Source organism: Pleurodeles waltl, chromosome 6 (assembly GCF_031143425.1).
Source record: "Pleurodeles waltl isolate 20211129_DDA chromosome 6, aPleWal1.hap1.20221129, whole genome shotgun sequence".
Taxonomy (NCBI): Eukaryota; Metazoa; Chordata; class Amphibia; order Caudata; family Salamandridae; genus Pleurodeles; species Pleurodeles waltl.
Window position 1 is genome coordinate 1,662,268,460 of NC_090445.1, and position 15,177 is coordinate 1,662,283,636.

Here is a 15,177-nt window from a genome sequence, read left to right on the forward strand (position 1 = left end):
ACAAGGTTAAATTGTGCTGGAATTGTGCTAAAAAGAGAAAAAATTCAATTTCTCCAAACGTCTGTCGAGTATTTGGGGCATGTCTTGACTCCCGAAGGTGTTTACCCCAGACCTGGTCTGGTAGAAGCAATTGTGAAAGCACCTGCACCTCAGGACAAAATTGGTGTAAAATCTTTTTTGGGACTTTGTGAGTTCTATTCTAGGTTTATTGAAAATTTTGCCACTATAATCAGACCTATTTCAAATCTACTCAAAACAAAAACAGAGTTTGTGTGGAATGCTGAATGTGCTGAAGCATTTGATGATATCAAACAAAAATTGGGTGCTGTGGGTGTATTACAATCATATGATCATAATTTAGAGTGTTGTTTGACTGTGGATGCCAGCAAGTTCGGGGCTGGAGCTGTTTTGACACAGGTCAGTGGAAAACTGGAGCAGACTATTGGATTTGCGTCAAGAGTGCTCAGACCAAATGAATTACACTATTCTGTAATAGAAAAAGAAATATTAGCATGTTGGTGGGGTATAGAGAAGTTTAAACCTTACCTGTGGGGAAGACATTTTTTACTCCAGACGGACCATAAACCCTTAGTTTCTATTTTGAATGGTACTAACGTCGGGAGTAGCACACCAAGAATTGCAAGATTTGCAGCCAGGTTGTTATAATTTGATTTTTCGGTGGTGCACATTTCTGGAGGAAGGAATGTGAGAGCAGATTACCTCTCTAGATATCCCATCACGGAAGATGCTGGTGGGAAAGAGGATATTCAGGATGAAAATTGTTTCATTGCAGCCATCGAATTGGAACGTACTGGGTCATTTTCCGAAAAGTGCTGGAAGGAAGCATCGACAAATGATACTGTACTCACTAAAGTCATGAAGTATGTCGAGGAAGGGTGGCCACATGAGAAAAATTTGGATTTTAGTTTTCAACCATTTTTTAAGGTATCTGATGAGCTGTCAATTGAAGATGGCGTGTTACTGAGAAATGATAAAATTGTACCACCGGAAACTATAAGATATATGATTCTGGAAAAAGCACATGAAGGTCATTTGGGTTCTACTCTTACAAAGAAAAGAGTGAGAGAACACTATTGGTGGCCGCAAATGGACAGAAACATTGAAACATTAGTCAAGGATTGTCATGTCTGCTCCAATAGGGATAAGACCCTCAAAACATCAACGCCTCCGCTTAAGCCTATTGAATGTCCGTCTGGACCATGGGAAAAAATTGGTATTGACTTGTTAGGGCCGTTCAACTCACTTCCTTCTAAATTGCGTTACGCGTATGTTGCAGTTGACTATTTTTCTAAGTGGCCGCATATGAAGTTTGTAAGTCATGCTGATTCTACATCTGTTGTGTCATTTCTGAAAGATATATTTTTGGAAGAAGGGTTTCCCAAGGAGCTTGTATCTGATAATGGGGTCCAGTTTGTTTCAAATGAAGTTGAAGGTTTTCTGAGTGATTGTGCGGTCAAACATTTGAAAAGTTCTCTTTACCAACCACAAACAAATGGTTTGGTTGAACGCTTTAATAGAGTGGTTGTTGAATGTGTCCAGTGGGCTTTAGCCAATGGGTGTGTGGTTGATGCAGCGGTAAAGAGTATGCTTTGGTTTTACAGAACAACGCCTCACACTAGCACGGGGGTGTCTCCGTTTGAAGCGCTTAGAGGAAGGAAGCCTGCCACGTTGTTTAGACCAGCTTGGTTGTCAAAATTTTTCAAACATTCTGTGTGTAAAGAACACATTGATGTCAAGGTTCGTTTGAGTATGAAGAAAGCTCAAGAGAAACAAAAAATTTGTGGCAAGAAAAGGAGTGTAAAAGAGTTACGGTTTGTGGTTGGAGATTGGGTGCGGATCAAACTACCTAGTTTTGTCAAGAAAGGTGACTCAAAGTTTTCTGAACCTTTGAGAGTTGATAAAGTGTGTGGTAACGCTGTTCGGGTTGGCGGGCGTAATTGGTGGAATGTGGGAAAAGTGGTAAAAGTTTTGCCAAGAGATGTTCCTTTGTCACTTAGTGACCCGTGTGAGCTGAATGGAAGGATGAAGGACTCCATAATTGTAAATAAAACTGGTGGGGTTGAACCATTAAATCCTAAGGAAAGGGACGCTTGCTTCGAACAGGTGCCTGTTAGGAAAAGTTGTAGAGTCCACAAATTACCGGTGAGGTACCGTTAAGCGAAGTTTGTGGTGATCTCTATTCCTAGCATGCATATTTTCCACGATTGCTCAAGAAATGCAAAATGCGATGTTTATAAATGTAAAGCGTAAGATGTATCATTACTTACATTTAGAAGTATCTAGTGAAATAGGTATTATTACCTGATGTATTGTTTTAGGTTGTTTTCCAAGATTTTTGGGGGTATTGGTTTATTGTTTGATTCCATGGGAGGGTTGGTCTTGTTTGTTTTTGTTTAAAGAAAAAAAAGGGAAAACTAAATGTAGTATCTGCCGCGCGTGTGAAACGAAACTACACGCGCGGCAGAGCCGATTGCACGAGCCGTTTTCTCTATGTTCCGGACGCGCGTGTGGGGGCGCGAGGTACCGTTGACATAGAGAAAACGGCAGTTGGTGGAAGAGAGGTCGAGCGATTTGCGGCGCGCTGCTGGGGTGATTATTGGGACATTTATGATCATATTGTTACCGGAGCAAGTAAAATAAACGACGTCTTGTTCAACCTTCAAACCTGTTTTGGAAGCTGGTTTTCCTTACTTCAGCATACTTTACCGCCCCATAGTGATATTGGCACAAGTTACCCGTCTGGGCATACAGCGTATCTTGACAATTTTAGTCGGTGATACACATTCAGATGTCATGCGCAAACATACATTCTCATCCCCTAGTGTGGCCCCCCTGCGCCTACCATGCTCTTACACACTCCTTCCGTACATGCGGTGCCCCCTGTATGCGCTACGCCAAAAGGTGCGCTGTGCCTTTCAACCTACTCCGCTCCCACTCATTGCCGAAATGGGAGTGAGCAACTCATCAGACACACTTTAAATACTGCCTGGAGTTCACTCAGTCCCCTTTGCTCGAGGCGGCGTATCGCCTCAGCAACCCACATCCCTGAAATATGTCATCAGGGCGTGTCTCTGGTGAATGCTGGGTAATGTAGCCCGCCCCCATATGAGCCAAAGATTCTAGTAACGTCTCTGAGTGACGGCCAGATACCCTCTCTGTATTGTCTATTTACAGATCAGGGCATAAGATACTAAGCGCTATATAAATACTATTACAATACAATAAGATACTTGCCAAAAAAGAGGCCACGCCCCTAACCTGTCACATATATTACATATTCCTTACCTCTTTTTTGCTACTGCTATTCTCCTGGCTTCCTCTTTTCCTGCTTGCAAATTACAACCACAATTAAAATTAAAATAAATCTGCCACCACTCTAAGCTCTTTGCTGACTTTATGATATATCCTGTATGGAGCAAAGTATTTATGCACAAACTTCCAGTTACATTTTTCAAGAGTGGATGGAAGGTTTTGTGTGGCTTGTAGTGGCGGCTAGTGATTTTTCAAAGTGGGGTGCCATAATACTTGCCAGGAGAGTTACCCATACGTTAAGACTTACATTTATTGTGCCAATGCGAGTATCCCCTTATGCACAGAATTACATGCAATATTCAATTACCAGAATTTTGTCACTGGTGCTGCCCATACACCATGTACCAAAATGTCCTCCCGAATTTCAGAGGCAGCATTTTATCATGGTTTGCTTCCCTCACCCACCCCCTCGGCCCAACAAAGCCATGGCTGACCCTTCTGAGGAATTACGTCCAGCTTGCCAGCACTATCATTATTACTTTCAGTATTTTAGGGTCTGCATTTTCATGTTGAGTGTCTTCCCTTGTACCAAGAATTACCTCCATTGTCCTAGGACCAGCATCTTGCCACAGGTGCTCCTATGCCAAGAATTTATTCCAATATACAAGCAACACCGTTTTCCCTCAGGGGCCCCTACGCCAAGAATGTCTTTTGGTATATCAAGGGCCTGCATTATGTCTTGGGTGCCCTTCATTTTACCAAAAATTGTCTCCAGTGTGCCAGCTACAGCTTGATATCTTGAATGTCGTCATTAATCCAGAATTATATTGAGTATGACATGGCCAGTGGCAGGCTAGCAATTGTAAAACATGCAAACAAACACACTCTTACTCACTCTGTAAATACTTCTTCCCACATTAATTCCCTTCTCCCCAGTCGAACTCAATGTTGCTGACGCACAAATGTACTCGTACTCATTTGTTCTCACTGTCACATACTTGTACACACCCTCATTTCACACTGAGTGTGAGCCCTGGTGCAACTGCACCTGTTGAACCATTGATGACTGCGCCCTTGACTCACTTCCAATCTCCAATTACTCATTCCTAACTCAGTCACATTTTTTTCACTCAATGCCTCGCAGTCACTTTCACGTGTTCATACCCTCACTCAAACTCTGATTTTCACGCGCTTTCACTCTGACACTCTCAGACACTCAAAACACACACTCTCACTCACCATTCAGTTTATTTATTGTCATGAACAAAATTGCCTTAAAATCTACACTATCAAATTCAGGATATAATTAATTACATAAACATTAGTCATAAATACTCCATTTAAAACCCTCCACACAAAATATAGACATAACTAATATTCAGTCATCTGTATGCGACACCAAGCACCTGCATATCACAGCTTGACTATCTATCCTATCTGCTATATACATATTGGCAGCCAAGATAGAATTATATCTGAATATAAGAAAAACAAGAAGCAGTCATTATCCAAAACAGGTCACCAAGGTAGCTGTTATACATCTAGCATTATAAAGGATTACGTATTATGGGGGTTATTACAACTTTGGAGGAGGTGTTAATCCGTCCCAAAAGTGACGGTAAAGTGACGGATATACCACCAGCCGTATTACGAGTTCCATAGGATATAATGGACTCGTAATACGGCTGGTGGTATATCCGTCACTTTACCGTCACTTTTGGGACAGATTACCACCTCCTCCAAAGTTGTAATAACCCCCTATGTCTCCTGGAGCAATAAGGTATTAACAGTGGTATTCTAGACATAAAATAGAACACCCAAAGCTTAATTTTCAGCCATGAAGTTATAAAAAAAATGATGGATGAATGCTTGAATTAATCTCATGTATCTCAGTCTCATTATTTTGCACACCATGCCACCTCAGTTTTGACACCACCATATGCAAATCAGTTTTGACCCTGTTCCAATAGATAAAGTCAAGTCTGAACTGCCAGGCCAGTTCCAGAACATAAGCAACCCAAGACCAGTTTGGTGTTTTTTCCTCTTGAACAGCGCAAAACACATAGGCCCTCATTCTGACCTTGGCGGGCGGCGGAGGCCGCCCGCCAAAGTCCCGCCGTCAGGTTACCGTTCCGCGGTCGAAAGACCGCGGCGGTAATTCTGACTTTCCCGCTGGGCTGGCGGGCGGTCTCGTTCAGACCGCCAGCCAGCCCAGCGGGAAAGACGCTTCCACGATGAAGCCGGCTCGGAATCGAGCCGGCGGAGTGGAAGCTGTGCGACGGGTGCAGTTGCACCCGTCGCGTATTTCACTGTCTGCGCAGCAGACAGTGAAATACATGTAGGGGCCCTCTTACGGGGGCCCCTGCAATGCCCATGCCAGTGGCATGGGCACTGCAGGGGCCCCCAGGGGCCCCGCGACCCCCCCTACCGCCATCCGGATCTCGGCGGTCCGACCGCCGGGATCTGGATGGCGGTAGGGGGGGTCAGAATCCCCGCGGCGGTGCAGCAAGCTGCGCCGCCGCGGAGGATTCAATGGGGCCGCGGTACACTTCGCGGGACCCCGCCAGTGGTGCCGGTCCGACCGCGGCTTTACCGCCGCGGTCGGAATCCCCATTGGAGCACCGCCGGCTTGTCGGCGGTGCTCCCGCGGTCCTCCGCCCTGGCGGTCAAAGACCGCCAGGGTCAGAATGAGGGCCATAGTTCCCAGTGCCTCAGGTCAAGGAAATTGAAGTCTTTGGTGTCCCTGAGACTTCCAACAGGAGGCAAGCTCTACTCCAAGTCCTTGGAGAACTTTCTCACGCAGGAGACACAGCCAAGTTCACCCTTTGCTCTCTTTTAAGGTAGAAGCAGCAACTGCAGGCCAATCCAGCAAAGCAACACAGCAAAGGAACATTACTTCTCCTCCAGCTCTTCCGCTCTTCTCCTTGGTAGAGGTTCCTCTTAATTTCAGAAAGATTCTAAAAGTCTGGGATTTAAGGTCCTCTTCTTATACCCCTTTCTGCCTTTGAAGTTGGCAAATTCCAAAGCAAAGTCTGAAGTGTTTGCAAGATCCTTCCTTGTCCAGGCCAGGCCCCAGACACACATGAGGGGGTTGGAAACTGCATTGTGTGAGGGAAGACACAGTCCTTTCAGGTGTAAGTGACCACTCTTCCCTCCACTCTGGATCAGATGGCTCATCAGGATATGCAGGCTACCCACAAGCTCCCTTTTTGCCACTGTCTAGAGGAGAGGTGTGAAAAGCCCAACTGTCAAACTGACCTACAAACAGGCAGAGTCACAGAATGGTTTAAGCAAGAAAATGCCTACTTTCTAAAAGTGGCATTTTCAAACTCACAATCTAAAAACCAACTTCACTAAAAGATGTATTTTTAAATTGTGAGTTCAGAGACCCCAAACTCCATATTTCTATCTGTCCTCAAAGGGAATCTGTGCTTTAAAGTTATTTAAAGGCAGATAGACTTTGCAACAGTGAAACTCGAATTTGGCAGTATTTTACTGTTAGGCCTTACATGTACCAAAAGGGAAGGTTTGGGGCTGGCAAGTGGGTACCCATGCCAGGTCGAATTGGCACTTTAAAACTGCACACATAAACACTGCAGTGGCAGGTCTGAGCCATGTTTACAGGGCTACTTATGTGGGTGGCACAATCAGTGCTGCAGGCCCACTAGTATCATTTGATTTACAGGCCCTTGGCACCTATGGTGCACTTTACTAGGGACTTACCACTAAATCAAATATGCCAATTATGGATAAAGCAATTAACAATATAATTTACGTAGGGAGCACTTGCACTTTAGCACTGATCAGCAGTGGTAAAGTGCGCAGAGACAATAAACCACAAAAACAGGAGGTCAGAAAGCAAAAAGACAGGGGAGACACGCCAAAAAGCTGCCAGGTCTAACACCCTGCAAATAACTAAATAATTTTCATATACCTTCATCTTCCATCTGCAGCAGCAAATGAAAACGTTCCCATTTAGCAACCTAATTTAAATCTGCCATGCCAATTCCAATAGAATACCACATTCACCACCCCACCATCAGAGTTGCTGGCTAGCTCACTAAACTCCCCCCAAAAAAGACACAACACAGCCGCAGAAGAGAACTAAACTAGAAGGGTCACCAAACATATCAAGAGTTTTGAAACAGTCCTAGTGTAATAATGTTGGCCTGAACCATGGTCATAATTGTAATTACGAGATTGTTAAAACATATACAATTATCATATATACCTTTATCAGAAATAAACTTTTGGCATTAGACTGTAATGCTCAAACCAGCCCCTAGAGGGCACTATGATACAAATATATTTTGTGAGAAACATGGTCATGTAACCATATTGTTAGCTCCTAGAGGGCATAACCCCATGGAGTAAACAGGAGAAAATAATGCAGTTTAACCATATAGTTAGCTGCTAGAGGGCATGTTTAGGGCTCGCAGGCCTTCTGCAATGATATTACAAAAAAGGCCTTTAAAATAAAACTTCTCCCAGGTGTGAAACAAAAGTTCTAGACATGAAAAAGCTTAAAAGTCACTGAGGGCCTGATTACGACTTCGGTGGAAGGGATTACTCCGTCCCAAATGTGATGGATATCCCGCCCGCCGAATTACAAGTCCATTATATCCTATGGAACTTGTAATACGGCAGGCGGGATATCCTTCACAGTTGGGATGGAGTAATCCCCTCCGCTGAAGTCGTAATCAGGCACTGAATGGTAGGACCCAGAGATGATGTAGACACGGCGTTTTAAGGGTGGTCCCATTGTTCTAGGACAACCACAGAGTTCTGTAATTCATGCCACAAATATTGTAATATGTTGATTTCAATGCTCAGAACAGCCCCTAGAGAACACCACAATAAAAATAGCAGTTGGAAGAAACGTGGTAATGTAACTATGTAGTCAGCCCTTAGGAAAACATTTTCACATGAAGACCACAAATGGTAGAAAGTAATGCAGTATAACTATATATTTTGACGCAACATATTACACATTTTCAAGTCTTGTAGGCTCATTACAATGATGTTACAAACAAAGCCCATAAAACATAACTTCACAACTATAAAACAAAAGTTCCAGCTATGTAAAAGGCTAAAAAAAAAAAAAAATGGTGGAGAGAGTTATTATTGTGGAGTCCCCACTAGCATAGTGTGGGGTCCCAGGGATGGTGCAGACCGAAAGAGTACACTGTGGTCAATATTTTGAAGGTGGTCCGATTGTCCTAGGACCACCACATTCTGAACAAAAATGTTTTGAAAAAGTAAGACCCTGCAAAGCATTATGGGGAAAGTTTCCATTCCACAAATATTTTAGTATGTTTATATAACTGTAGTGTTTAGAACAGCCCCTAGAGGGCACCACAATGAAAATAGCATCTGTAAGAAACGTGGTCATGTAACTATATAGTTAGCCCCTAGAGAGCATAACCACACAAAAAGAAAATGGCATTAAATAATTCAGTGTAACCATATATTTATCCCCGAGAGGGCATAGAGCATCACACTTTTTCAGGGGTAGAAAGCCTATACCAATGATATTACAAACAAGGCCCTTAAAACACAAGCTATTCCCAGCTGTAAAACAAAAGTTCCAACCATGAGAGCGCTTAAAACAGACACAGAATGGTGGGAGGGATTATTATTTTGGGGACCCAGAGATGATGTAGACAAAATGAGCACATCATGCTGAATGTTTTGTACATGGTCCCATTGACCTAGGACCACACAGATGTTATGAACAAAAATGTTTCGTAAAAGTAATCCCCTGCAAAGCATTATGGGGTGAGTTTCCCAAGTGCAGTGAATATTGTAGTATTGGCTCTTCCGCTATGCCGGGAGGGCTGCTTTTGCATTGAAGATTTCTGTTTTACAGCTTTCACTTTGAGGATTTCTGTTTTACTAAAGCATTTACCAATTTCAAGCGTTTTAAGGGGAGAGACACAAGAAATGACTCTCATTGGGTAACCGTGAACAATGTGACCAGCGCTCCAATGCCCCCGATCGAGTTCACGCTGTTGCGCCTGTTTGCGCTGTGAGCGCCTGGCCGCCATGCAGCATGAAGGGGGGATACAAAAGAAGAAAAAAAAATTCCATGCTGAAGTATATCAGCAATCGTCCAATAATCATGTAAAAGGGCCAGTCTGCAAGGCGTAACAGAAACAGCCTCACGGCGGGACAAAAGTAAAGCATTTACCAATGACTTCAAGTGATTTTTAAAAGGTAAACCCAGGAACCAATGAAAGTGATGGGCGTGGTTTAAAGCCCACAATACTTACAACAGGTCAAAGCGCTTGCACACTCGACCTAAAAAATGGACCACACACTGATCTATCAGACCAGCCCTTCTAGCACTGCCTGATTGCCCTGTAGGCCAATCCGACCTCGGCAGCTTATTCAATTTAAAAAAAATGTCAGTCATCTTCACTACCCATATATCAAAGCCAGGTCCTACATGATTGTGTTATAGTTTCTGCATATTTATAAACCATGAAAAAACTTTGACCAGCATTTCCAACCATCCACAAACTGAGTTGCTAATCTCTGTTGATGAAGCACACTAATCCAGAAAAACGTGGCAATATATGCCTCCAGAGATGCTCAGCACTGGCTGTGCCAACCATGCACCTGCATCCGCAAATGCTTAATTACTGGTGAACTGCATTTACCGTAATGCATCTGTGGAAAAATGTGTGCTGATGTGCCAAGCAACGTGGTCCCCTCCCCTTTTATTCTTTTAGAATCCTTTTCACTGTCATTCAACAGGATAGGCTCAGGAGATTAGCATTTTACGTAATTGTTTTTTTTTCTTTGACTATAGTGCAGTGTAATCATAGGGTGGAACTATAGGTTTTAACATGGCATATTTTGTGACTTGCCATGGCTTTATATCAGAGTCATCAGTTTATCTTTAACACTGTTTATCTGGGGGCTATATTTTGTACTTGTTTGTACTTCAGAAGTTCTGCAAGACCAGTTGCTTGGAGAGGACTTTGAAAGCCACTATTTCCCCTTCAATCGCTGGCTTTTGGATGTTCTATTGTTGACATTGTGTTGCATGCCAATGGACATGGGGTAAGCTTGCAGTGAATGCTCTTAGGAGCGGGCAGTGATCAAGGGAGAGGTGAGCAATGTTTTATAACTTCAAGAAATGAGCAATGCTTTACAATTTAAAGATGGCTTAAAAAGGCACTTGCTGGATTAGACTGGTGTTTTGGATGCATCTGAGTTTAATGCCAATAGAGTTATCTCTCATGTCATAGATGATAATAACAACATTGTAGCCCCAACGTGTAATCACGATGCCCAAATACATGTCTTCTATTTTTTGGTTTCGTGCTAAAGCGGCCCTACTTAATTCAGATGTAACGTGGATATGTTATGGTACCTTAAGGATTAAGAGCTTTCTGTGACCTGGAAAGAGCTGGCGGAAATCAGGGGGAAAATGCCAGGACTTTACTAACCTAAACTTTAGATGTGCCAGGTTCATCAGTACAAATCTTTCCCTTTGCAAATGGTCTATCAGCCTTCTGTTGAAAATATATATATATCCTACTATGGGAGTGATAAATCAGTTCTTTTATAAAATTAATGTGCCTGTGTATTTTGTCATGCTGCATTGCCTTTAATCACATGGCAGTGATTGTTATGACTAAAGTTGCCATACATGGCCTTTGAAAGCGTTGTCCCCTGCTGTCACAATTGAAGCTCAGTAAGCACTGGATCCCTCCACCAGCTCTGATAGTGATTAAGTCAACTTTGTGGTTCATTTAAAGTTTGGGTCTGGTTTGTGAAGATTTAATTTGAATGAGTAGCTAATGCTTTATTCATCCATTGTATTCAAATGATGTCTTTTATGTTTCTTTTAGCCATGTCTGTGGAAGACATAAATGCAGAAAGGGAGAGGATTCGGAAGGAAATTGAGGCACTGGAGAAGAGCCTGAATCCTAAAGATGCTTCGATTGAAGTTGTTGTTTCAGATTCTGACTCTGAGCCGGACTCGGAGTCTGGTGAGATAAAGATGTTGGATGAAGGGAGAGTGGAGTTGGGTTCTTCAGCATAACTCGTTTCCATTGATTGTAGAATGTATTTGCCATTTGTATGGACAAAATTTAGATTTTTTTCCCTATTTGAAAAAGAATTTGAGAAGGCAAGGTTGTTATTATAAATGCCTCATTATTGTATGCTGCTTTCTCCTTTCAACTTTGTTTTTTTCATGTAATGTAATTTTGGGCCAGATGTATCAAGCTCCCGGTTTGCATTTCTTAAATAGCAAATCTTTAAGAAATGCAAAATGGGATGTATGAAATTTGTGAGTCGGTGATATGTTTAGGCCCATAGGTGAGAATGGTTTTGCGTTTCCCAATTTGTGAATTCCAGTTAGAAATTTGCAAATTAGGTAATGCAAACCCCAGGGTGCTGGGGGCAGAAGGCCCCCTCTGATGCACCCCAAAAAACTATTTGTAGACATGTGAAGCACACACATGCCCTAGGGGCATGTGTGTGCTACATTAAAATTTTTTAAATGCATTTATAATGCATTTAAAAAAATTGCACATGCTTATCACCAAATTGGATTTGGTGGTGATTGCATTTCCTAAATGCCCAATTCGCATTTAGGAAATGCTTGATACCTGTGCTTTGGAAATCGCTAATAAGAATTCCCTATTTGGATTTCCTATTTAGAGAATTGCAATTTGCGATTCTCTAAATGGGGTTGCAGTTTTAAGGAACCGCTATTTTTGCGATTTCTTAAAATTGCACAGCAAATGCCTTTCATACATCTTGAAAGGCATTTTTGCATTTGCAAATAGCCGAATTTTTTAGATTCGCACCGTTTGCAAATGCAAAATTGCTTGCTACATCTGGCCTTTTATTATGTTTTCATACCAGCAAGAGGCATTATTCTTTCAGATGTGAAAAGAGAGCAACAAAACCTTGCTCCTGTACCTTTTCTGGTGAGCCTGCCAGGATTAATCCCAAGACAAAAAGTAGTTTTTGGTCTATACTTGAATGCCAGAGTGTGATTTCTTAGGCTTAGCTATAACTATTTTTGGAAGCAGCCGTAAGACACTTTTCTCTCCAGAGACTCTAGTCCTGCACATGCACTGAATTTCAGCCTCTGACATTCCCCAACCAACTTTGTACACGAGCATTGGTCCAGAAGTCTAGAATTTCTGGGAATCCTTGTTGCTGATACCAAACTCTTTTCGCCAGTGCCAGCCTCACTATTCACTTGGGGGTGTCCTCCTATCCCTCTGCTACAGTCCTGCTAGAAACAGAGAGGGAACCATCAGAAGCCCTAAACGATTCCCGAAGGAGATTGCTTTTTGGTTTCTCCATGGAGGCATTTGGAAGGCTTAGTTTGCTGTAGGAAGCAATTCATGTGAAGGGAAACTCGATACTGGGTGTGACAGAGCCTGACTATAGCTCCTCCCAGAAAGACAGTAACTGCCCTGTCTAACATTGGTGGAAACTACTTGTTACCAGTATGCTGAAACCTTTTGCTCTTTTATGGGCATTCAGCACTGTTGAACCTATCATGTCTTTTAACTTGGTGGCTGTTCTTGCTTGAATTGTAGTAAAGGGACTTCCTTTCTGGACAACTGCACTCTCCAGGCTCAAAACTGTCTCCATCACCTGTCTCCATCACCTGCAGATTTCTCAAAAGAACAGCACTCTCGCCCAGCTTAATCCCACATACATGGCCCCTCTGGCTCAGACCATTGTTTCACCATCCTATTTTGTATTTACACTGTTGATGCTCATCTACACCCAACGCTACAGAAAGGCTCATTTGTGTAACATTAAATCAGATCTTGCCTGCTGAAGATCCAAGACCAGATGCACCGAAACAAGCTGTTCTTCAGTGTTTGAAAGTATGGGATTCTACCTAAGGCCCAGAATGTCCCTAGCATCCTGCTCAGCTAGCGGATTCCAGCCATCGGTAAAAGTGTGAAAATTCAGACTTCAACTCAACCTTCATAGTCCAATAAGCATCTTTCACCATTTATGTCCAAAGGGGGTGTCTTTCCCTCGTTTTCTCCAGTGATGCAGGATCACATTAGTCCTCGTGGTGGTAATATCCCGTCTGGACCACTGCAGTGCCACCTAAACTAGTCAAGGTTTCAACAGGCTGCAAAGAAGTCCGAATCATTCTGACTTGAATCTGTGCTGGTCGAACTATATTACAGTATCACTGAAAGCTCTGCACTGGCGTCCGATTAAGCCCTGTACATTGTCCAGGAGGTCCTGCCAGGAAAGGCCCAACTTCATCTAGCTAAAATCTTACAGGAGTACCAGTCACATGCCCCCACCCTCCAGGACCTACTGGCCACTGAACCTGCCAAATATAAGTGGTTTGGAGGGAGATTTCTTCATTCTCATTTCTCCATTAGCTTAAAGTCATCTTTCCTGAAATTACTCCCCCTGTCTTAGATCTGATGAGGATTTCCCAAGATTCACTAGCGGACCAAAAACCTGCTTGTTTTTCTTGAAGGCCTTTGACCCCAGCACACCCTCATACATTAAGCATGCATCACATTCTGCACCTTTAGTATGTTGTTCTGGAACACCGACATGTTGTATCTGGAACACCCAGTGTTGTCCCTACTCACTGTAAGAAATTATTATATGGGGTGGTGACTACCTGCCTTAACTTTTGGGTAAGGTGTAAAGTATATCATGCAGTGCCAAAACAGTAATAGAGTCAAAGTGCAAAGCAAGAAAGATCCCAAACCAAACCTAAAATAGAGTAGAATGTAATAAACAAAACAGCACCAGAATCACAAAAAGTCAATTAGCGGAAACAGAGATATGCATTTGTAAAGTTCATAGCAGGAATAGTGCCAGTAAGTACAAAGTGCCAGTGATAATCAATGGTAGGTTGGGCCTGAGGCGCAATTTGTAGTTGGTTGTGATGCAGCACGGGTAAGATACATCAACCCGGTTCAACGTGGTCAAAGATTTTACCTTCTAACTTAGACATTTAAGTCCCAGTCCACCACAGGAGTACCCGTTCAAAGCTCTTTAGGACCTCAGGGAAGGCACTTAGAGACTCACAGGATGTCAGCTAGAGCCCAACAGCAGGGTCTAGTCCAGGGCCAGCTGCCATTGGTTCTGGGAAGTTTCAGAAAAGGCCTCTTGTAGCTTGTTGTATCCTTGTAGCTTGACATGGAGGTTAGCCTTATGACCCTTGGAGTCCACTTCTTTGTCCTGGGTACAAGAGGAAACAGGTCTAGTTGTTCAGGGCTCCTCTCAAGTCACGGATAGTAGGTGCAGTCCTCTTCTCTTCCTTCTTAGGTCTAGTAGTGTTCTGAAGTGGGGCCTGGATTTGGCACATTAATGTGCCTGGTACGAGCTAGTGGGTAGGACTGACCTCTAGGCATGCTCTATTCAATGGGGTACACGTTACCTGGACCAACCTCACCCACTTTGGGCATTTTCAAGATGGCAAAAATCTTCAACCACTCTAAACGTGGGCTCTGATGTCCTAGCGTGAGTGTGGGAAGTCCACTTTAGCAATCCTTGTGTCATCTGACATCCCATCACTGTACCCACAACAAATCCCTGGACAGAAGTTTGGTAGGACAAAAGCAGGATTCTTAAGCAATCCGATAGTGGATATACAATAAATGTCTTGCCATCCTGTTTCCTTCCTTTAAAATGTGCACCAGGTGTTATGGGTGATCCAACAGACCTGTCAAGCAGGATTTTACACTCAAGCAGGATTTGACTCTGCAGTGTCAAAAATGATGCCCACAGCTCCCCCCACCCCATATATTTTGTAATGTGCGGAGGGATCCTCTCTGCTTATTTAGGTCCATCTGTTATTTTCTCCTGGAAGGCATTTCACACTGTTTTCACACCTATTCAAGTGTAAATTAACCTCCCGGAACTTCAGACTTGGAA

At 43.1% G+C, this 15,177-nt stretch overlaps 1 protein-coding gene across 2 annotated transcripts in view; it reads left to right on the forward strand.

The window, feature by feature from the left end:
• SNAPC4 (small nuclear RNA activating complex polypeptide 4) overlaps positions 1–15,177 on the forward strand; it is a 178,444-nt gene that overhangs the window by 16,405 nt on the left and 146,862 nt on the right. For both annotated transcript variants that reach the window (XM_069241609.1, XM_069241608.1), the window contains exon 2: positions 11,136–11,276. In XM_069241609.1, coding sequence (XP_069097710.1) covers positions 11,138–11,276 — 139 coding nt within the window. In that variant the 5' untranslated portion in view covers positions 11,136–11,137. The remainder of the gene's footprint in view (positions 1–11,135; positions 11,277–15,177) is intronic.